This window comes from Danio rerio, chromosome 10 (genome assembly GCF_049306965.1).
Source record: "Danio rerio strain Tuebingen ecotype United States chromosome 10, GRCz12tu, whole genome shotgun sequence".
Lineage (NCBI taxonomy): Eukaryota > Metazoa > Chordata > Actinopteri > Cypriniformes > Danionidae > Danio > Danio rerio.
The window spans coordinates 43,598,355-43,621,756 of record NC_133185.1 but is presented as its reverse complement, the minus strand read 5'-3'; the positions used below and the strand labels follow the sequence as shown (position 1 = coordinate 43,621,756).

The 23,402-nt window shown below is 36.3% G+C and overlaps 1 protein-coding gene across 2 annotated transcripts in view; it reads left to right on the top strand.

Annotated features, from left to right (window-relative positions):
- The window catches only part of gdpd5a (glycerophosphodiester phosphodiesterase domain containing 5a), a 70,725-nt gene that overhangs the window by 4,177 nt on the left and 43,146 nt on the right, over window positions 1–23,402 (top strand). For both annotated transcript variants that reach the window (XM_677714.9, XM_009305589.5), the window contains exon 2: window positions 22,617–22,783. In XM_677714.9, the coding sequence (XP_682806.4) occupies window positions 22,667–22,783 (117 nt within the window). In that variant the 5' untranslated portion in view covers window positions 22,617–22,666. The remainder of the gene's footprint in view (window positions 1–22,616; window positions 22,784–23,402) is intronic.

Sequence of the window (23,402 nt, the reverse complement as noted above, 5' to 3'; positions counted from 1 at the left end):
CTCATACAGCCCTATTAACTGCCAGTCATTTATGTTGTTTCCAAAATCCAAAAAACGGTGGCGCAGTGGGAAGCAGAATCGCCTCACAGCAAGAAGGTCGCTGCCTCGCTGGTTTAATCCCCGACTGGGTCAATTGGCATTTCTGTGTGGAGTTCGCATGTTCTCCCCATTTTCATGTGGGTTTCCTCCGGGTTCTCTGGTTTCCCTCACAGTCCAAACCAACACAATCTCACGGCAATTCGTAACTTTTTCATTTAGTGGCTAATTCGTATGAATTCGTACGATCTAATTCGTACAATTTAGAACGATTTGCTTTTCCCCCAATGACGGTTGGGGTTAGGGGTGGGGTTAGGTGCCACGCCTCCTTTTTAAAATCGTATCATTTCGTACGACTGAAATCGTACGAATTCGTACGAATTAGCCACTAAACTGGCAAAACGTAAAATAGTTACGTTTTCTCGTGAGATCAGGCTGGTCCAAACACATGCACTATTGATGAATTGAATAAGCTAAGTTGTCGGTAGTGTATGTGTGTGAATTAGAGTGTATGGGTGTTTCCCAGTCATGGGTTGCAGCTGGAAGGGCAACCGCTGCGTAAAACGTAAGCTGAATAAGTTGGCGGTTCATTCTGCTGTGTAGAAATCTGATTAATAAAGGGACTAAGCCGAAAGGAAAATGAATGAATGAATGAATGTTAAGGAAAGTGAAAAGTCCAAGAAAGAGAAGACCATCAGTAGGTTAAAACTAAATTGTTGAGAAAAGAAACCGAGTCAACCAGATAGAGATTTTGGATCTTTTATCTTCTGCCAACTGCAGTTCATAACAGGCCATTTCAGGTCCCCTGAGAGATTATTGCCCGAATTCACCTTTATTCTTGTGTCAGCAGTAATGCTCTGGTGCAGATACGGTCTTCGTATCACATTACGCTCATGCAACGGCATCTACGTCAGGTACCATCATTAAACGCTCATCACAACAACCGACCGTGTTTAACATCCAAACTGTGAGATTGTTGTTCCTCAGAGCAGGTGAGAAGCTGCCAAAACAAAAGGCGCACACGAAGAGAGATAAATGAGGTTGTCTTTGCTCACATTATCTCCGAAAAGTCCACAGAGGGCCCACCGGAGGAGTGGGAATACAAAGGGCTTGTTTCATTAGAGGGAAAGTAAACCCTTCCTCCCTGTGGTGGATCCGTCAAACCTGCCGGATGATTTTTCCCACAGAAACTTCCCAGAAGTCATTTCAGCCATTCGTCAGCATGTCAGCGCCGTTCTAATCAGCTGTACGGTGACTAAGAGTCTCTCTATTTTCAGACGTTTTGAATCATGTATGAGTCCTTGAATAGAAACGGCATTCATTTTATGTTAATGTCCTTCTGCGAGTTAAATGAGAGCTTCTGGACTTGAATGCTGAGGTGAGAAATGTTGGATCACTGCATCTCACGTTTGAATTACGTCCTCGCATTATTTTACTCACTTTTCTTGCAATATTACAAAGCTGTATGTAGGGCTGCAGCTAACGGTTATTTTAATAATCGATTAATCAGTTGATTATTTCTTCGGTTAATCGATGAATCGAAAAAACAAAACAAAACAAGAAAAGAATTAATTTCCAACCCTTTATTTAAAAAAGCTCATCCCTGAGCTGTTATATTAGTAAAAATAGAAAATAATAATAATAATAATAAAATAGAAAGCTAAGTAGTTTTGTCCTGTTTTTAATCCAAATATCTAAAAAAAAAGATCTTAAATCAAGATACATACTAGATACATAAAAATAGCATAAGAAAATATGTCTTGTTTTCTGGAAAAAAAAACACCTCAAAATAAGTGATTGTTTGCTTTTAAAAAGGCTAAATTATTTGTCAGTGGGGTAAGAAAAATAGTTTTGATAAGACATAATCTCAAACAGAAGTTAAGCATATTTTTTCATGCCATTTTTGTCTGTTCTTGATTCAAGATTTTTTAGATATTTGGTAGGGCTGCTCGATTTTGGAAAAAATCATAATCACGATTATTTTGGTCATAATTGTAATCACGATTATTCAAAATGATTATCAGTTGAAGTCAAAATTATTAGCGCTCCTGAGAATTTTGTTTTTTTAAATAACTATTTCCCAAATTATGTTTAACAGAGCAAGGAATTTTAACAGTATTTCCTCTAATATTTTTTTCTTCTCGAGAAAGTCTTATTTGTTTTATTTTAGCTAGAATAAAAGCAGGTTTAAATATTTTGAAACCTAAGCCTTTGAATTGCACTTGAATCTAAATGCTTGTATTTTGAAAAACATCTAGTAAAATGTTATGTACTGTCATCATAGCAAAGATAAAATAAATCAGTAGTTAGACATGATATATCAAAACTATTATGTTCAGAAATGAGTTACAAAAAACTTCTTTCCATTAAACAGAAATTGGAGGAAAAGGGTTGCTAATATTCTGGAGGGCTAATAATTCTGACTACAACTGTATATATATATATATATATATATATATATATATATATATATATATATATATATATATATATATATATATATATATAAATATATATAAATATCTAAATAAATATATCTAAATAAATATATCTAAATAAATAAATAAATAAATATATATATATATATATATATATATATATATATATATATATATATATATATATATATATATATATATAATTTTCAAACAAACATATGGTAAAACAATAATAATATCAGGCCTATGTGTAGGTCTACTGTTAAAATGCAGTTAGTTAATTCACAGTAAAATTATGACATCAGAAAACACTATTCATAATTAAAGTTGATTTATTAGGTTTAAGACATGTGCTTGTCATTTGTCATTGACAGCATTATCATTCGTTTTCATGGGTAAAATGAGACATTTAGTTATACTGACAAAGTAAACATTAATTTTTTATGCATAACACTTTGTGTTAGCTAAGAAAAAATATAACAAATGCTTGTCATAATCATAACTGTAAAATGCCATATGATCATTTAAATGATGTGCGCGCCGGTGCCTGTGGGATTGCGTTCTAGGTAGTAAACAAACAGCACACGGTCGCTTCATGTGATTTTGCAGCCACAAATACTTCATTATATTTTGACAGAAATGGCATTTCTAGGTGAATTATACCTTATAAATACAGTATGTGACACTTTTAACGCCATTTGAAGGTGTCCATGTTGCTGTGAAGTTAAAGAAAAATAGATTCAACTTTATTGTTACTTTCACTGTGTATCTGATATGAATAAAACACGTCTGCAAATTATATTTGAATGGATTGTTAGACTTCCTTTTGAGTTTAACAAACACTAAATGTTTTGTTTTACTAGTACTTGTGTGTATTTACATGTCTAATTCATAAAATAAGCATTAGGCGGTTAAAATGCTGCATAATTTTTCAGTTGCCGCTTGGGTAAACGAGCTAACGCAAACTTGTCATGCTTGTCAAGGTGAATAGAGACTAAACACCAGCACCAGGGACTTTTACGGTCCTCACTTCATAATGGAACAGAAGTGGGATTTTGTAGTGATTTACCCTGCTGTTGAACTCCCTTCCTCCTCAACCCTGTCTATGAGGCGCCGAACTCTGTATTCGTGCGAGAGATAGGCGGAGTGCGTTCACTCTGCTCCGCGCTGAACTAAAGTGTTTTTTTTTATTTATTTCTTTTTTTACAATTAAAGGTTTTTGTGTCTCGCGACAAAGAATCGATTATGAAATTCTTTGCCATCGCTTTTAGTAATCGATTTCTAATTTGTTTCTTTGCAAAACAAAGAAGATATTTTGCAGAGTGTTCTGTCGTGTTGCATTTCCTTTGTGCATTTAGTTTTTTTATGATAATAATAATAATAATAATAAATAATAATTCATTGCATTTATATTTTCTGGACACTCAAAGCATTTTAAACATTTTTGGAGGAATCTCTTCATCCACCACCAGTGTGTAGCATCCACCTAGATTACGCAAGAGCAGCCATATTGTGCCAGACCGCACACCACACACCAGCTGATTGGTGGAGAGGAGACAGAGTGATGAAGTCAATTATGATATGAGGATGGTGAAGAGGCCATGATGGACAGAGGCCAGTGGGCAAATTTGGCCAGGATGCCATGGTTAAACCCCTACTCTTTTCGAAAGAACATCCTGGGAGTTTTAACGACCACAGAGAGTCAAGGCATCGGTTCAACGTCTCATCCGAAAGACGGCGCTCACTGAACACTAGAGAGTCCTCATTAATATATTGGTGCATTAGGACCCACACAGACTGCAGGTTGAGCGCCCCCTGCTGGTCTTGCTAACACTACTTCTGGAAGCAACCTAGCTTTCCCATGTGGTCTCCCATCCAGGTACTGACCGAGTGCAGTCCTGCTTCGCTTTAGTGGGCGACCATGTGAGAGTCACAGAGAGTTAGCTGCCTGCTTTTACAAAATGTTAAGCCTGATTTGTCAATGCAATCAATATGATGTGCAACTGAAGTAAAAATATTTTGTTGTTATATTTATAAATAGTATAGTAGTCTATTCAATTCTTTTTTAGATTTATTTTCACCACAGAATATAAAAAGAGAATTCTGGACTGAAAATTTAAAATACTTGGTAATAATTATTTTTTTATTTTAATAAATGATATAAAGAAACTTTTTGTAAGATTTGTTTTTTTTTTAAATTTCAACTCAATAACTTCAATTTAACTGCTTTAACAAAAGCCAATAAAACAGCTTATTTAGTTTGACAGTTAAATTTTATTGACAGTAAACATGTCAACAGGTGTCAACAAACAGCAGGGAAAATTATGCTACACATACTGTCGAAATGTCCAGTTAGAGCATTATTTGAGTAGAGCATATGCAGTGCATGCATAGATAAGAATATCCTTTTTACTTTATACTTATATATATATATATATATATATATATATATATATATATATATATATATATATATATATATATATATATATATATATATATATATATATATATATATATATATATATATATAATTTTTTTTACCAGCGTATATTTTCATAATTTCTTTTCGTCATTTTTGATGGTTGTACATTTGGGTCACCTTTATAAAAAAGTAATTGTGATTTCTTTTTTTAATTGCGCAATTTTTCCTTTTTTTTTTTTTTTCAAATTTGTATCTTGAATGTTTTACTTTTATTCTTAGAATTGCAAGTTTATTTTAGCGATTTTGATTTCTAAATATACAATTGCAAGTTCATCCTGCATTTTATTTTTATTTTTTTCATTTGTGAGATTGCATCCTGCAGTTTTGAGGGGGAAAAAATGAATTACGGGTTTAAACTCACAATTGTAAAAGTGAAAGTGCAGTCATTTGCGGATCACAGAGCAACACGGTGCCATTTTGTTCTCGAACAAATCTGATTTTAAGCAAATCGTTGAATCAATCAATTATTGATCCATTCTTCAGCTGTTTTGAATGAGTCATTTGAATGATTGATTTAATGAATTCCTCAGAAAGGCACTTGCCGCCACTTACTAGGGTTTTAGCTTCATCCATGTTTGTTGTTTATGCATGGTGGGCTTAATTCAGCTGCAAATACCAGCAAAGAAATACACTCAGCAAAATATTGTTTAATTGTTATTGATAAAATCTCGAAAATAGTGAGATATCATTTATAACATCCCTATTAAAAATAGGACTGAACAATGTCGCAAAATTATCATTATCACAATAATCGTATATGCAGTATATGCACCGCAGACATGCATTACATTTATTTTTGCATTGGCTGTTTATCTAAATTTAAAAGACTAAATGTTTGCAGCTTGACACAGTTTTTAGTCTGAATTAGAATTAAATAGATGTGAAAAAGATGTTGTTTACCTGTTGATTTTAATTTCATAAATGATTTAAACACAGCTAATAAAATAGCATTTTGTAGCAAAATTATATATATCACAAGAAATATTAGCCTAATCTTAAAATGAAACGTTACTAATTTACGTTTTGTCTGTTAAGTGACTAATTTGTATGCATTCGCATGAGTTCAGTTCTACAAAAATGTATGATTTTTAAAAGGAGGCGTGGCACCAAACCCCATCCCTTAACCCAGGCTTCATTGGGGCATAAGCAGATTCTTCAAATTCATATAAATTAACCACTAAATCAAAAAGTTACAAATTGCTGTGAGTTAGCTTTGGAAATATCGTTCCCTCAGTACTCAACAGCAGTATTGAATATCGCATATTTCTCCAGTATCGAGCACCCCTAATTAACTTATGCTATTTTTTTAAATCATATGGTTATAACAGGCCTCCACTGCACACAGAGGATTCTTATTTGCCTGTTGTGTGTGAATCCAGTCAATCTTTGTGTCTTGAAGTGAGCAGTAGGGAAGATGACTGTGATAATTTGCTTTCCCGGTAGACCGTAACCCCCCTGATCCCCTGCCCGGTTGGCAAGGCTTCTGAACTGGACAGAAGCCCATTAGCTCTCTGAAAAATCCCAGCAGGAACAAACAATGAGTATGTGTGTGCACATGCTGCTCCAAAGTGCCCCAAAAACATCTGAAAAGAGTTTTGTAGCATTTCTAAATTGTGATTACTCGATTCAATTTCGGTTAGATTTTTCCATCAATAAAATATTCATCATTTACTGGCTCTCCATCTAATTCAAACCACTTTAAGTTTTTTTCGTTTATTGAAAATATGAGACAATGTTGGAAATTGGTAGCAATTGACAACATCCATACACTGTAAAAAAAATCTGTTAATTAACAGTTTCCGTATTTTGTGATTCACAAGTGTTTTCTGTTTTATTACAGCTTTGAATTGCATTATGATCTCCGCTCTATCAACTTTTGATGTTGAGAATTTACAACATTCAGTTTAAAAAAGTGACTTTTATAGACATTTTTACGTTAGCCGAAAGAGCTTAACGTGCTGCAATATAAGAAAACACGTGCAATTGCAAAAAACACCAGCAAACTAAGAAAAGATCTTCATCCATTTGACAGCACACGTACATCAAATCCTCACAATGCATACACATGAAAAAAACGTGCTGCATTTTACTACAATGCAAACAAATTAATAAAACGCCCTGCATTTTCTCACAACACAAAGAATGTACGAAAGTGCTGCATTTTCTCACAACACTTGTAAAAAGGACAGAACACAATTGAAATTTTTTAAGGGGACCTAAAAACGTGACGGATGTCGCTGTGCCGTGACTATTGCTCAGTGAAGTTGTAGGTGATCTTTGAAAAGTGAAGTTCACCATAAACTCAATAGCCGGGTCAGTCATGTTTTAGGGTCCTCTTTAAAACATTTCCGTTGTGTTCTGTTCTTTTAGCAAATGTTGTGAGAAAATGCAGCGCTTATGTAAATTGTTTGTGTTGTGAGAAAATGCAGCGCGTTTTTTAAAAATGTGTTTGTATTGTGAGCATTTGCAGCATGTGTGCTGTTAAAAGGATGAAAATCATTTCTCAATTTGCTGCCATTTTATGTATTTGCTCGTGTTTTCTTAAATTGCAGCACGTCATGCTCTCTCAGCCATTGTACATTTCAGTAGTTTGAAATATTTGCATAGGCAAGAGAAGTAAGTCTATGAAACAACGGAAAATGTACTGGCAGTTTAATAAATGGTTTATGTAGATTAATATAAACACCAAACTAGACAATATATCACTTTAAACTAATAACAATGTTTATAAAAGTCACCTTTTATTTACTTCTCAAGGTTAAAAGTTGTTGGAAGAAAGATAAAAGTCCCATAAAGCAATTCAAAAGCAGAAATAAATGGGAAAAAATTAAAAACATGAATCGCAAAATAAGGAAAACTGCTAATTTAAGGATATTTAGTTTTAGCTTTTCCTACTAATGAAGTGAATGGCTATAGGTTGCAACATTCTTCAAAGTATATTTTTTGTGTTCAACAGAAAAAAGAAACTCCTACAGGTTTGAAAAACCACTTGAGGGTGAGGATGAGTAAAGTCGCAGCTTAGTTTTTTATTTTTAAGTTGTTTAATATATTCCCATTGGAATTACGACATTACTCATAATCCTGACAAGATTTTCTCCTCCGATCCACTAATCGAAGAATTTAATGTTTCCATAGAAACGATGATGATGCGCCAAAAAAAGTTCTTCAACTACTCCCACTTATATAAAGCATCATTAACTATCTAATCAAACCAGTTTCCTTTGGGGAAATAAAGCCCACAGTCATAATGATCCTAAACTTTTGAAGGCTACACTGTAAACAATATCTGGTAATAACCAGGTTCTGTATTTTGTGATTCACAAGTGCTTTCTGTTTATTTATGGTTGTGAATTGCATTATGGGACGTTAATCTCTGCTCTGTCAACTTTAGATGGTGAAAATTCCACTCGGCAGTTTAACAAAGTGACCTTTATTGACATTTTAGTAGTTTGAGACAAGATAAGTAATAATATATAGAGAACTAAGGCCTCGTTTACACTAATGCGTTTTAGTTTGAAGTTTTGCTACAGTTACGACATCCGTCCACGCTACGCTGGAGTTTTCGAGCGCCGAAAACGGAGCGTTTTGAAAATGCTGGAAAGGCTGTTTTCATTCTAATACCCGTACTCACACTAGGTACAGTTGCCTCGAACCGGGCCAAAGCACGCTTGTCCCCCCTCCCGTCTCCCCCGACGGCCCGCGCTCACACCATATAGGGCCTCGGCACGCTTACGTCATCGCTGCTGCGCTGTTCAGAAGCGCTCTCTATGGCAAGCCTTTTTAGCATTTAAATCTTTGTTCTGACTCCATAAATATATTTAGAGATATCTCTAATTATATTTTGACTAGTCATAATTATAATTCGACTAGTCAGAATAACAATTAGAGTTATCTGCAATTACAATTGTACTAGTACGAAATCAGATTGGAGATATCTGCAAATATATTATGACTAGTCATATTCCTCCATTGACTTCCATTGAAAAATATTTGCAGATATCTCTAAATGAGTTTTGACTAGTCACAATTGTAATTAGAGATATCTCTGAGTTTTTACTAGTCATACATTTGGAGATGTCTTTAATTCGTAATATTTAGAGATATTTACAAATGTATTTGAAGATATCTCTAATTAATTTACTAATAGTCGAATTACAGTTGTAGATATCTTGAATTGGATTTTTGACTAGTCAAAACTCAGTTAGAGAGATCTGCAAATATTTTTCAATGGAAGTCAATGGAGGAATATGACTAGTCATAATATATTTGCAGATATCTCCAATCTGATTTCGTACTAGTACAATTGTAATTGCAGATATCTTTAATTGTCATTCTGACAAGTCGAATTATAATAATGACTTGTCAAAATATATAATTATATCTCTAAATATATTTATGGATAGTCAGAACAAGGTTTAAATGTTAAAACGGCTTGCCATACGCTCTCACTCAGCAGCACAGAGGAGATTTCTCTATTTATATCCTTTCAGTCGTTTGTTATGCAGTGACATGCAGTCAAATATTTCGCCAAACAGTCCTTAGGGATGCGGGGAGACGCAGTCAGATATTTTACCGAACAGATCCGCCACTTTTGGCGCTCATAAACAATCAAAGCTCTCGTGCTGCAGGAATGAGATGGTCTGCTGAAGGCGCGCAGCTGGCGTGCTGTGAGGAGTTTGCGTCTTTAATAAACTACGGCAGTTTGCGTTCACTGAACAGTAAGAATGATTAATAAATCCATATCAAACAGTCCCTTAAAAGTCACGTCTCGCTTTCGGTTTCGGGCTTTGGTGCGTTTCGCGCTTACACACAAGCGTACCGCGCCAAAGCCCAAGTGTGCCGCACTCAGGCACACCTCTTCCAACCGGGCCAGGGCCGGCCAAGTGAACCGTGCTTGAGCCCGATACAGCGCACTCACACTTCTCAAACGATCCGGGAAACGGGCCTGGGCACGGTACAGATGGCATAGTGTGAGTAGGCCCTAAAACGCTGCTGCTTCATCTCAGTGTGGATGGGGGAAAACGAAGGCAGGGCTGCTGACATTCGCCTCAATGATTGGGGCTTTTCCTCAATATTAAGTAGCCTACACACAGTTAAATTTCTGCAACCTCTCCTTGTACGTTCAGACTTCGCAAGTTTGATATGGAAAACATACTCCCGAGAACATGTCGGGTAAATTTTCAAAGGGAACAGTGTACTGTATAACCTTATTCACATCATCCTGGCTACATTGTTTCACTTTCTTACCAATAAAATAAAAACATGAAGGAACTGCTATTTTCATTTTGATATTGACAACTTAACAGACAGCAGAAATGTTGAGGCGTTGTGCTGCATATACGAGCGTCATCTTCACTGTATGAATATTTATAAAAAACAAACGGAGCCTATAACATCACTGCCTCCTTTCATTTTCATTGAAAATGCAAAACATACTCACTAATTTGCTGAATTTCAGTTTTAATAATCAATCATGGCCATTATAAAAGTATAACGAACAATAAGGTTATACATTATAGGAAATAAAGGCAAGCGATCAGGCAATATACAGAATGTATGTGGTTACATAAATTTTTAATTTATCTTTGCGCTCAGCCAAAACACGTTACCCGAGTACCCTAATAGATTCAAAAGACCAAAGTTGGGGAATATGTTGTTTGGTATAGACAACAAGATGAACTAAATATCACGTTTAGCAAATATAGTGAGATAAGATCCAGCGGGAGATGCTTGATGAACACTCCGACTAGCACAGCTCTCATCTGGGTAGATGTGCTGCAGCGCTTGCCAGAGAGGGTCTGTGTGGTCCCGTGATGTGTGTTTCAGCATTTTGGTGTGGACGGAGAGCTGTTTAGAAACGCTGGGTGAAACGCTAGTGTGGACGCGGATCGGTTTCATTCTAAAACACTGTTTTAAAACTAAAATGCACAAGTGTAAACGGGGCCTAAGTTTGTAAAATAATTGAAAATGTACTGGCAGGTTCTTGTAGCGTTATATACAACACCAACCAACACAGTACATCACATTAAACCAGTGGTTCTCAAACTTTTTTCACCAAGTACCACCTCAGAATTTTTTTTAATTTGTCGACTTTAACTGCAGTTTGGCACTTTCACTTTCATTCAGGAACATTTCATGCATGCCCCCCATAGCAAATGAGATAATAGAATATGATGCCGCATGCCGTATGGAAAAAAACCTCCACTTTTCGCGATGCAGGTGTCTGTGGTTGTTTACTGACTCGATAGGTGCAGAGAATAGTGTCACATAGCCATGTGTATAGAGACTCTCCTGTCGCAAAATGCAGTGAAAATTCTACACTACGGTTATACTTCAATAATGCGACTGAAATCTGCATACTCTTAATTTCATTTCTGTTTAGTTCGGTTATTACTTTAGTCAGGTTAAGGTCATCAAAAATCACTGTTTACCTGGACTACTCTTAATCAGAGTATTGTCTTAAGCCCTGCTCACGCTGTGAGATTTCAGCCATGATTCTTTCATCTAGGACAAATTTGGGAAATTCCTGAAATGCCAGGCTAAAATTGGTAATCTTTGATCGTTGGTTTAACATGTTCACTGACGGCCGCTTATTGCCCGTTGTGATCAGATTATCTCTCCAATGAAGTTCTTGCAGTGTCAGAAGATTTCAGACAGTTTCCTGCAGTGTGACAACAGCTGCGGTGAGCGTCAATCCAAGAACCAACAGCAGCTCCGAATTTGATGCGACAATTCAAACGACCGCGGGGAAATGTCAATACAGCTTTTTCTTCTTTCCTGGTTTTATTATTTAGACACGTTGTGTGCTAAATTGCCACTACAGATTGTTTACGTTTGCTGCAAGGAATCATTTCAGAACCCGGGATAATGAAAGTGTCACGAGTTGATGACTTCAAACTCCGTGGGCATTTTCTTTCATGTTTGGTGCGTCTTCATTGTCGTTCAGTCTGACTTTATGAAAGCTGAGATCTTACAGTGAGCCATGTTCGTGCAGTATGAGATGCTACAATCGTTCAGGATTATAAATAATCGCGCAGTGTGAGCCGGACATTAATCGTATTAAAATTGGATTGTTGGTGTTCATGTAAAAATACTCATTCATACTCGTACACTATGGCCAATTTAGTTTATTCAATGTGTCTTCAGTGTAATGTAGATTGTGAACACATTTAAATAATGGCTTATAAACGTTATTGCAGATGCAGAAAACGAATGAGTATAATGCGTCTAGAACTTCTGTCATTGTTGCATTGTCGGTTGGATTCAAGTGAAGCAGGAAATTAATCAGACAAAATGTGGCTTCCTGTTTCTGCCGATCGTACCTGGCGGGAAAGTCCACGAGGCATGGAAGTTCAAGAGGGTTCATAGTCAGACACTGAACGTTCGCAGAATCATTTTACCCTCCTGATGTTGGAGAGTTCAGCCTTTTGTAAGTCTTAATAGCTCATGGAAAGCTCAGTGTCATGGAAACAGGCTGGAGCACCAAGCTTAGTACAGCTGTGAACACACACACACGCGCACATACAAAACCTCTCATATGATCAAGTGTGTGTTGCGAGTGTGAACATCGATAGATATGGGTTTAAATGGATTTGTGAAGAATGTGTTAATGTTGACGTTGAAGGATCTGTTTTGGTCTTGTGAAGGCTTTTTGAGTGTCAAAGAGAGCCATAATATTGTCAAGAAGGCGCATTTAGGCTTGTTTAGGTTTATATTTAGTACAATCTGAATATAATATAAGTTGTATCGCTAGTTTAAAGGTCAATATTATGTATATATCTACGTTGTATTTTTGAGAACTATGTTGTATAACATGCATTATCTTTTATTTATATATATTTTTTTCACCTCTATCAATGCTGAATTAAAGAGGATTGTTGAGTTGATTCAATAGATTTAATACTTTGTTTAATATATTATTTTAATAATAAATAATAATACATTTTATTTAAAGGCGTCTTTCTAACAACTCAAGGACACCGTACAATCAACAAGAGCAACAAAACAACAAAAGAAATAATAAAATATACACAACAATAGTGCATATAAAGTTAAGTATTAAAAGCCATCTTAAATAAGTGGGTTTTAAGTTTTGATTTGAATAGTAGGAGGGAGACAATGTTTCTGATTGCAGGTGGTAATGAGTTCCAAAGCCGCGGAGCAGAACGGCTAAATGCTCTGTTGCCCATAGTCGAAAGACTAGAAGAGGGAACAGACAAGTGAAGGGAGGAAGAAGATCGCAGAATGCGAGAAGGAGCAGAAATGTGGATGAGGGCAGACAAATATGGAAGGGAGAGATTGTGGATGGCTTTGAATGTTAACATCAAGATTTTGAAGTCAATTCGAAAATGATCAGGTAACCAATAAAGCTGCTGCAGGACAGGGGTGATGTGATGAGAAGAAGGAGTTCTGGTGATGATACGGGCAGCTGAGTTCTGGACCAACTGAGACTTACGGAGAGATTTATGAGTGAGACCAAAGAGAAGAGAGTTGCAGTAATCTAAACGAGATGTGACAAGGCTATGAACGAGAACAGCAGTGGCATGAGGGGTAAGAGAAGGGCGGAGAAGGTTAATGTTGCGTAGGTGGAAGTAAGCAGACCGAGTGATGTTATTGATGTGAGAATAAAAAGATAGGGTGCTTTAAGGATGACACCCAGACTCCTGTTTAGAGGGATAAATGGAACAGTCGTCAATTGAGAGAGAAAAGCTGTCAGTTTTGGAGAGTGTTGGTTTGGTACCAACAAGCAAAACCTCAGTTTTTGAACTATTTATTATATATATATATATATATATATATATATATATATATATATATATATATATATATATATATATATATATATATATATATATATATATAATTAAGTATATTATAAATATACTATTTGAGGAAGTTAAGAGAGAGTCAGGACTTGATTTCTGCTAAGCAGACTGTAAGGGGTATTTTAGTATTGTTTAGATATTGAGGTCATGAGATCGTAGCATTCAAAAGAAACTCCAGATGCACCTGATCACTGTTACCCTGACTGCAGTTCTTTGCAGAAATATGTCTTTTTTTTTAGGATTAGCCACGTGAATAAAGGCTTTTAAATGTTTTTTCCACATTTGTTCGAGTGCCTTTCGCTGTCAATGTAATGTTGCATTTGTATCAGATTGTAAATAGAGAGCAGTAATATTTTGAAATATTATTACCGTGGAAAATAACTCCGATAGATAATAACTACCATGGGTAATAAGTCAGGATTATCCACCCCAATTTTTTTTTCTTTTTCAAATATTGCAACCGCTTCGAATGTTATCACTCATGTTATCACGATTGAATGGGTGTTATCAGTGGTTGTCAGCTGATAGATATGGTCTCAGAAGGCTGTCATCATCCATCCACATGGTTAATCAGCTATACAAATAGAAAAGACTACACATTCAGATCTGTTCTTACATTAGGGTATGGTTAGACGTTAATAAAATACAATTAATGGGAAATTTAATAAATAGTAAAAATATTTCTCGGTAACTTTCAGCTGCGGCTGCATGTGATCTATAGCTGATTAACCATATAGATGGATAACAACAGCCTTCAGAGCCTACCAGTTGGCGCAGCAGGCCCCTACTGGTCCATATCTATAAGCTGATAACATTTGAATATTTCCCAAAATTATGTTTATCGGAGCAAGGAAGTTTTCACAGTATTTCCTAAAATATTTTTTCTTCTGGTGAAAGTCGCAGTTGTTTTATTTTGGCTAGAATGAAAGCAGTTTTTTAATTTTTTAAACCATTTTAAGTTCAAAATTATTAGCCTTAAAGGGGTGGTTCGCAGTGTAGGAGGCTTGGTTGTATTTATAAGATGCAAAGCAGTGTGCTTCATTTGTAGAAAATCCCATTATTTTTTCATATATGACAGTGTATGCAACTACATGGAAGTATATGTGACAAACAAAGGCCTTTGATTGATTGATACATCTTACTTTGATTAAATACATCTACTCAGCTAACATGAAAACGGCTATCATATTTCCTAGTTCCTCTGAAAGGCCCGCCCTAAAGAGGCTTTGATTGGTCAGCTAACATAATGTCATGTGATTCGTAGATTGGCTTCACGTCACTCCCCCACAAGCTTGCACTTTTGCATTGTATAAAGAGCAGCTGTTAGTAGCTTTAGCTGCCTGTGTCAAACAGAAATGAAGAGCACACAGCTGAAAATCATGCCTGCTCTTTAAAATAAAATCTGACAAGTGTCCTTCACATATTTTCGGAATAAGTAATATGAAACGTTCTCATATCTTTTGCGAATTTGTTATTTAAGATGCAGAACACACTGAAAGCGTTGCATAGAGAGACACTGCAGCGCTGCAGAAGATTGTGGGTGTTTACAGCGGTTTGATGGATAAATATGAATTTGTAGCTCAAATGTTAGCGGTGCCAAACAGCACTTCCCATTGTTTACATCCCTGTTTACGTCCTCGCTACAACATACAGTTAACACTAGAAACTGGATGTTATTAATCAATTTTAACAAATAAAAACCTTTACAGGTTGTGGTTCACAATTCACAGCTTCGTCAGTTGGAGGAGTTTTTAGCCGAATTCGGCACTGAACTGAGAGAGAATCTGGAGGTTTTCCTTTGTCAAATGCTAGCTGTCTTTTTTATTTATTTATTTATTTTTTATAGTTCTCTCGACCATAATTCAAATTAAACTGTAAGCACTTCTCTCTTTGTCTCGTGTGCTTTGGAAGTCCAAATACAGAAACGGAGATAGCTCTGTGGAAATATCTGCATTTGAATGGCATTTTAGCTTTCACTGTTTTAACATTAAAGTGCTTCTGGCCACGGCCCTTCGCTGTGCAGGGTGTGTGCTCGTTTGGTGAATGCACGTAACCAGAAGCCATGGTGCTCTCACTAGCTCGCATGTATTTTTTGTAGTCTTCAAACTTTGCTCGCTGTTGGCTTTGCTAAGCTAACTGTGTAAAAGCGAATGTCTCTCTTTGCATTGAACTTTGAGCGTCTTACATTTAGAGATGCTGTTTATGTTCACACAGCTACATTACACATCAACTAAAGTTAAAAATATGATATCATAGTGGACCACACATCTAATATTATTATTATTTGGGTGATACGGTGGCTCAGTGGTTAGCATTGTTGTCTCACAGCAAGAAGGTCTTGGGTTCGAGTCCTGGCTACGTCAGTTGGTATTTTTGTGTGGAGTTTGTATGTTCTCTTCGTGTTAGCGTGGGTTTCCTCCTGGTACTCTGGTATCCCCCACAATCCAAAGACATGCGCTATAGATGAATTAAATAAATAAAGTGTATGAGTGTCTGTGAATAAGTGTATGGGTGTTTCCAAATACTGGGTTGCAGCTGAAAGGGCATCCGCTATGTAAAACATATGCTGGATAAGTTGGCGGTTCATTACGCTGTGACAACCCCTGATGAATAAAGGGACTAAACCAAAGGAGAATGAATGAAGGAATGAATATTATTATTTCTTCCAGAAATCGTTCTAATAAGTAATTTATTTTGTATTATTTTGTGTAATTTGTGACTCATTTGATGAATAAAAATTTTAAAAATTTAACAAAATTACTTAAATTGTCATTATAATAGTGTTTACTGCTACATTTGCTAAATAAAGTTTTTTTTATTGTAATTTTTAATTAACTTACTGTGTCTCGCTGACCCCTATTTTTTTAAGCAATAGAGCGTCTGTGGTTTGTTTACACCAAACTCCCGGTGTGTAAAGCTTCCTGACTGATCACCCTCCCAAAATGAAGTTTGCTATGAACTTTAGCCTGCTTACATCCTACTGGGAATCACACTGCAGACCAAATGAAGTCATCTGAACTGTTGTAAACTTCATCCAAATAGGCTTGAAGGGATTGTCCATAAAACAAGCAAAGATTAGAGTGTGTTCACACTTGCTAGATTTGATTTATTTAAAAAGCAGACACCGATAAATGGGTTTCAGTCCAATTTTAACTTCTGAAATACAAGTGTGAACACCCCCAAAAATGTTTTGTGTACTCTAAAAATGTTGGGTTGTTGTAACCCGTGAAACACTGACGTACCCTATCATTGGGTTAAAAAGTGTAATTTAAATGTAATTGAACCAAACATTGGTTTTGTCCATATTTTACTCAATGTTGGATTACAACAATCCAGCAGTGTAGTCGATATTTAATAATATAATATAATAAAATATAATAAAATATAATAAAATATAATATAATATAATATAATATAATATAATACAATACAATATAATATGATAAAATAAAATATAATATAATATAATATAATATAATATAATATAATATAATATAATATAATACAATATAATATGATAAAATAAAATAAAATAAAATAAAATAAAATAAAAATATATATATATATAATACAATATAATATAATATAATATATAATAGGTGGTTTATTCCGAAATTACAATTAATTATAAGATAAGGGCGATTAAATGATCACAATTTTAATTTTTGGCTGAGCCATCCTTTTAATAATAGTAAGACAGATGTAATGTTGACATTAGGTCCTTAATGTGTGTGTGTGTTTGTGTGTTTGTGTGTGTGTGTGTGTGTGTGTGTGTGTGTATGTGTGTGTTTGTGTGTGTTTGTGTGTTTGTTTGCCTTGTCCTCGTCAGACGGTCACACCAGAGTCTTAGTTCACTCAGACAGGGCCGTTTTCAACAGGAAGACGTGTCTGAAGGAGATAATGACTTCTTTTGTTTGAAGCAATATTGTCTTTTTGTAGGTGAACACAGGAAGCTTCTGACTGCTTAAACTGGCGCTCTAGATAAAGTCTTAAAGGGATATTTCACCCAAATGTCCCTTCTCAGGCCCCGTTTACACCAATACCTTTTAGCTTTAAAATTCATAAGTTTTGCTACACTTATGCCATTCGTCCACGCTACACCGGAGTTTTGTCAATCAACAAAAAAAGCCAGATTACAATTAGCTAAATTACACTAGAAAAAAATACACATTTTTGAAAACATGTCCTGTGTTCTGATGGAACTAAGATTGAGCTGTTTGGCCATAATGACCAGTGTTACATTTGGAGGACAAAGGGGAAAGCTTACAAAGCTCTTAACACCATCCCCACTGTGTGGTATGGGGGCAGCAGCATCATGTTGTGGGGCTGTTTTTCTGCAGGAGGGACTGGTCCACTTCACAGCATCATGAAGAAATAACATTATGTGAAAATACAGAAGCAACATCTCAAGACATCAGCCAGGAAATTAAAACTAGACCACAAATGGGTCTTTCAAACAGACCAAGAGCCTAAGAATACTGCTAAATTAGTTCAAATGTGCTTTAAGGACAACAGAGTGAATGTTTTGGAGTGGCCATCACAAAGCCCTGACCCTCAACCCTATAGAAAATTTGTGGGCAGAGATTGAAAAAGCCTGTGCGAGCCAACAAATCTGACTCAGTTACACCAATTCTGTCAGGAGGAATGGGCCAAAATTCCTTTAAACAATTGTGAGAAGCTTGTGGAAGGATACCCAAAACATTTGACCAAAGCTAAAAACTAAAGGAGATGTATGTGAACTTTTGACTGTCATGAAATTAATAAAAAAATCTCAAAAATAAAATTCTTCATTATTCTGGTATTTAGCAAATGTAAATCATTTGGGTAATTCTAAGAGACCTAAAATAGTAAACGTTTAGTACGATTTAACATAAAATGGTTATGTTGCATTTTTAAGAGAGTATGTAAACTTCTGGTTGTAACTGTATATGGCAAATTATACATTGACATGAGCACAAATTATCACTTCCCTACAAGTACTGTTTACTTACAAGGTGACCACTCAAAATACAGGCCTGGCATACATAATACAGTGTTTTTATGGAGATGTGTAAACATAAAGTTTCTTTTTTTTTTCCTTTCTTTTTTTTATTAATTAATTGTTAACAAAACATACAGGCTCAACAAAACTATATAATGAAACATATGAATTCAAATACCCCCACCCCCCTCCCCTGCGGTCTCTTGAAACTGGGGTATCCAATGAATAGAAGTTAACATAAAAACAAAAACAGAGTACAGTATCAAATATCAATTATACAAAGCAAGGCAATCATTCTGGATCCTGATCATTTCTTTGTGCAATAAACAAGGAGATTTTGTCTGCAGCTAAAGATCTCCAGATCTTAAATGTACTCATTTGTACCAAGTTCACTCGCGCTGTGGATAACTCCAACATTATAAAGTCTTGAAGTTGTACCAACTACTTGTACATGTCCAAATGTGGAGGCAGCCAATGTTGGGCTAGTAATTTTTTTAGCAGAAGTTAAGCCAGCCAGCCAAACAGCTTTTTGTAGCTTGGTAAGGTTCAACGTAGAATCATCACTCAGTAATAGAACCAAAAAAACATGGATTGTTTGGAAAACTTTATCATGTAGGCGGTAAACTTAATGAAAAACAAAAGGGATAAACCTTTCTATTTTTGGCGACCATTGTGAAATATCCCTTTAAATATTGGACACACAAAAAACCCTGATTGCAGTATATCAGAGGACAGCATGTGTAAATCTAATGACCGTGACTGAAGAGTTGGTCAGTCTTGATCATCACACAGCAAGAAGTGTGGAAAAAGAGGAACACAGATGCTTTCAGATACTCGTGCGGTTCACAGATTAGCATTAACTGATTTGTAACACATGCATCGTGACTTGAAGAACTGCAGATGACTGCTGAAGAATCATATGCTAATGTCTGCTCTGATTGAGTCAAAGGAATGTGATTATTGTAGAATATGAAGAAACCATCATGAGCACTCGACTCTTAGCATGTTTGTGTGTGTGAGTGGGCCAATGATATGCTAATCTGGACTCTTTTTGGGTGACAGAGCTCAAGTCCAAACAGGCTGTGTCTTGATAGCCCTCTTTAATTACTGTCATTGAAATCTGTTGTTTTTCAATGGAGCATCTGGTATGGTAATACTGGGTCATTGGTTGACTTATGTTTGTTTTTTTTATGATGCATTTGAGGAAACTATCAATTAGACCTTTATGCTTTCCCAAAATAATCTCTTTGTAAACAACAGATGCTTAAAATGAGTAACTTAAAGGGCACCTGTGATGCAAAATCATCTTTTGGAAGCTATTTGTGTATGTATAGTGTGTTTACAGTCATATTGGAGTGATAGAAACACAACACTCATTTTCTAAATTTCCTAAAATAGGATCCCTGCAATTTTGAGACCCACCGCAATGTGATGAAGGAGTGTAGATTTCTCCGCCCACTAAATTGATTGACAGCTGTGTATCAACATGTCTCCATAGTAACGCGTATAATCCATAGGGCCACTGTAAGAAATTACACCATATTTAAAATTCCATTCATGTTTATTTCTGTAGCACTTTTACAATGTAGATTGTCTCAAAGCAGCTTAACATAGAGGATTATAGTAAATTGAAACCGTGTCAGTCAGTTTTCAGAGTTGAAGTTCAGTTTAGTTCAGTTCAGTGTGCTTTATTTTTCTCTGCTGAAAGTCTAAACACTGAAGAGCAAATTTAGTTCAAATCTAGATACGGCCTGGTCCAAGATTAGGGAGACCTCTAGAAATTCTCAGTGATTGGCATCATCTCTTCGTATGTGTTCTCGACAGTGTTCATTTTAGTTGAAAAATTTTCGTCATAATTTTCGTGACAAACAAGTACACTAACAAAAATATACTGATATTTTCCCTTACTAATATAAAAACGAGGGATGTATTTTGGTAAATATCCAATCAGAATTAAATCTTGGTGTGTGATGCATGACACACACACACAACAATCATTGATGCAGGGACACTGGAGTGTTTTAAAGTCGTGAAAATCAGCTGTTTGTTTATAAGATGACACTGATGAATCACTGATGAATCAACTTATATTCACGGCTTTAAAAACACTCCAGTGTCCTTGTATCCAGGGCCAGAGTGGGACTCCTTTTCAGCCCTGGAGTTTCAAGCCTCAGATCGGCCCACCTCAGTTTACGACTGACTATACTGAAATAAGGTAATTTCCAATTCAGTTTCTATTTAAACTATCCCGTCTTTTTTGAGAAAACAGCTGCTTTAGAACTTCAAATGTTCAACAACCCTAACAGTGTTTTTTGTCTTAAAAATAAAAATGAAAAAAAAAAATTACTCAGACAAGGATCAAACCCGGGTCGGTGGTGTTGAAACCTAACGTGCTAACCACTCGACCACAACAGTTACATGACAATCAACCTGCAGGCTGCATGTTGATCACGAGGCTGCGAGAAAATAGATAAAAAGAGCAGAGCTGCGGTAAAATATTGAATAAGAAGACTGTGGTCAAGTAAATAATTACAGTAATTTAAAAAGTGTGACTGCTGTTAGCAACAGATTCTGGAGCTAGGCACACCGGCCCTCGCGGCCAAAAAACGGACCGGCCCACCGGGAATTCTCCTGGTCCTCCCGATTAGCCAATCCGGGCCTGCCTTTATCTGTGGTTACACTCAGTAGACAGAGTTCAGTGAACTGATGACCTTCACAGCCAATCACAGTCATTTCTGTTGAGCACATAAACACAGTGGCAAATCAGCATGGTTTAAGAACGTGCTCAAAGCACTCAAATGTTAGCCTGAAATGGACATTTTAAAAAGTCCACTACCGATTGGTATCAAATTCCAGTATTGTTATAACACTAGTGCTTTGTAAAAGTTAAATTGAGTGTCAAAGGGATAGTTCATCCACAAATTAAACTGAACTCACTATTTAATCTTCTTTAAGCGGTTCTAAACCTTTGAGTTTCTTTTAAATGCAAAAAGAAGATATTTTAAAGACTGTAACCATTGACTTCCATAGTAGGAAAAACAAATACTATGGAAGTCAACGGTTACAGGATTTCAGCTTTCTTCAAACTATCTTCTTTTGTGTTTTAAACAGGTTAGAAACAAGTAAAGGGTAAGTAAACAATGAGAATAAAATTCTTTCTTGCGTGAACTATCCCTTTAATACCTCTAATACCCATGTCTAAAGATGGTGTGATTTTTATAAAAACTTTTTTTTTCTTTTGGGATAAAATTACAAGGTTAACTCTCATTACTGTTAACCTGCAGATTCCTGCAATTATTACTGACGTATTGTTTATGCTTCGGCGCTGTAGGATTTGCTCTGGTATTTTTTCCTAAGGCGAGTTTCCCAGACTCCCAGACTTTTTATTTAGCACAGTATCAACATTCATTCATTCATTCATTTTCTCTTCAGCTTAGTCCTTTTATTAATCAGGGGTCGCCACAGCCGAATGAACCGACAACATATTCTCAGTGGATGCCCTTTCAGCTGCAACCCATCACTGGGAAACACCCATACACTCTCATTTACACACATACACTACGGCCACTTTGGCCTACCCAATTCACCTGTAGTGCATGTCTTTGGATTGTGGGGGAAACCGGGGCACCCAAAGGAAACCCACGCCAATACGGGGAGAACATGCAAACTCCACACAGAAATGCCAACTGCCCCAGCTGAGACTCAAACCAGCAACCTTCTTGCTGTGAGGCGACAGTGTTCACCACTGAGCCACCGTGCTGGCGCTACATCCTGATTTTGGTTTTAAAACAATCATGCAGTCCTAGTATAATTAAGCAGTAGTGTGTGTGTGTGTGTTGTTTCTCCTGCAGGTCTGCGGTGTGTGTGAGTGGGATGTCTGCAGATCAGCTGTGGCCTGACTATGGTGAAACACCAGCCGCTGCAGGTGTATGAGAGACAGCTGTGTTTGTCCTGTCTGACTGGGATCTACGGCTGCCGCTGGAAACGGTACCAGCGCTCGCATGACGACAGCTCCAAGGTAACCACTCCGTCACGCATTGGGGAAAAACCATTCACTCTGTCCCGATTCACCATTCCCATTTATAATGTGCCCTCTAAGTATGTCGTCTTTTTGCGAAGAACAAGTGCATACTTTTCGGTGTGGAACAAAAGAGCTTTGGGAGATATTAATGTTGCTTAGTTACATACCCTGTCAATATTTTTTTACACCACCACTGTATTTCATTTCTTAACATATTTTTAATGTATTATTATGTTACTGTGGGAAAAACAAAAACAAATATATAAACACACACATACTCACCGGCCACTTTATTAGGTACACCTTTCCAACTGTTCGTTAAGGTAATTTTCTGATCAAGGCATTTAGGCACATAGACATGGTCAAGACGACCTGCTGCAGTTCAAACTGAGCATTAGATTGGGAAGAAAGGGGATTTAAGTAACTTAGAACGTGGCATGGTTGTTGGTGCCAGACAAGCTGGTTCTGAGAATTTCAGAATCTGCTGATCTACTGGAATTTTCATGCACAACCATCTCTATGATTTATAGAGAATGGTCTGAAAAAGAGAAAATATCCAGTGAGCGGCAGTTCTGTGGGTGCAAATGCCTTGTTGATGCCAGAGGTCAGAGGAGAA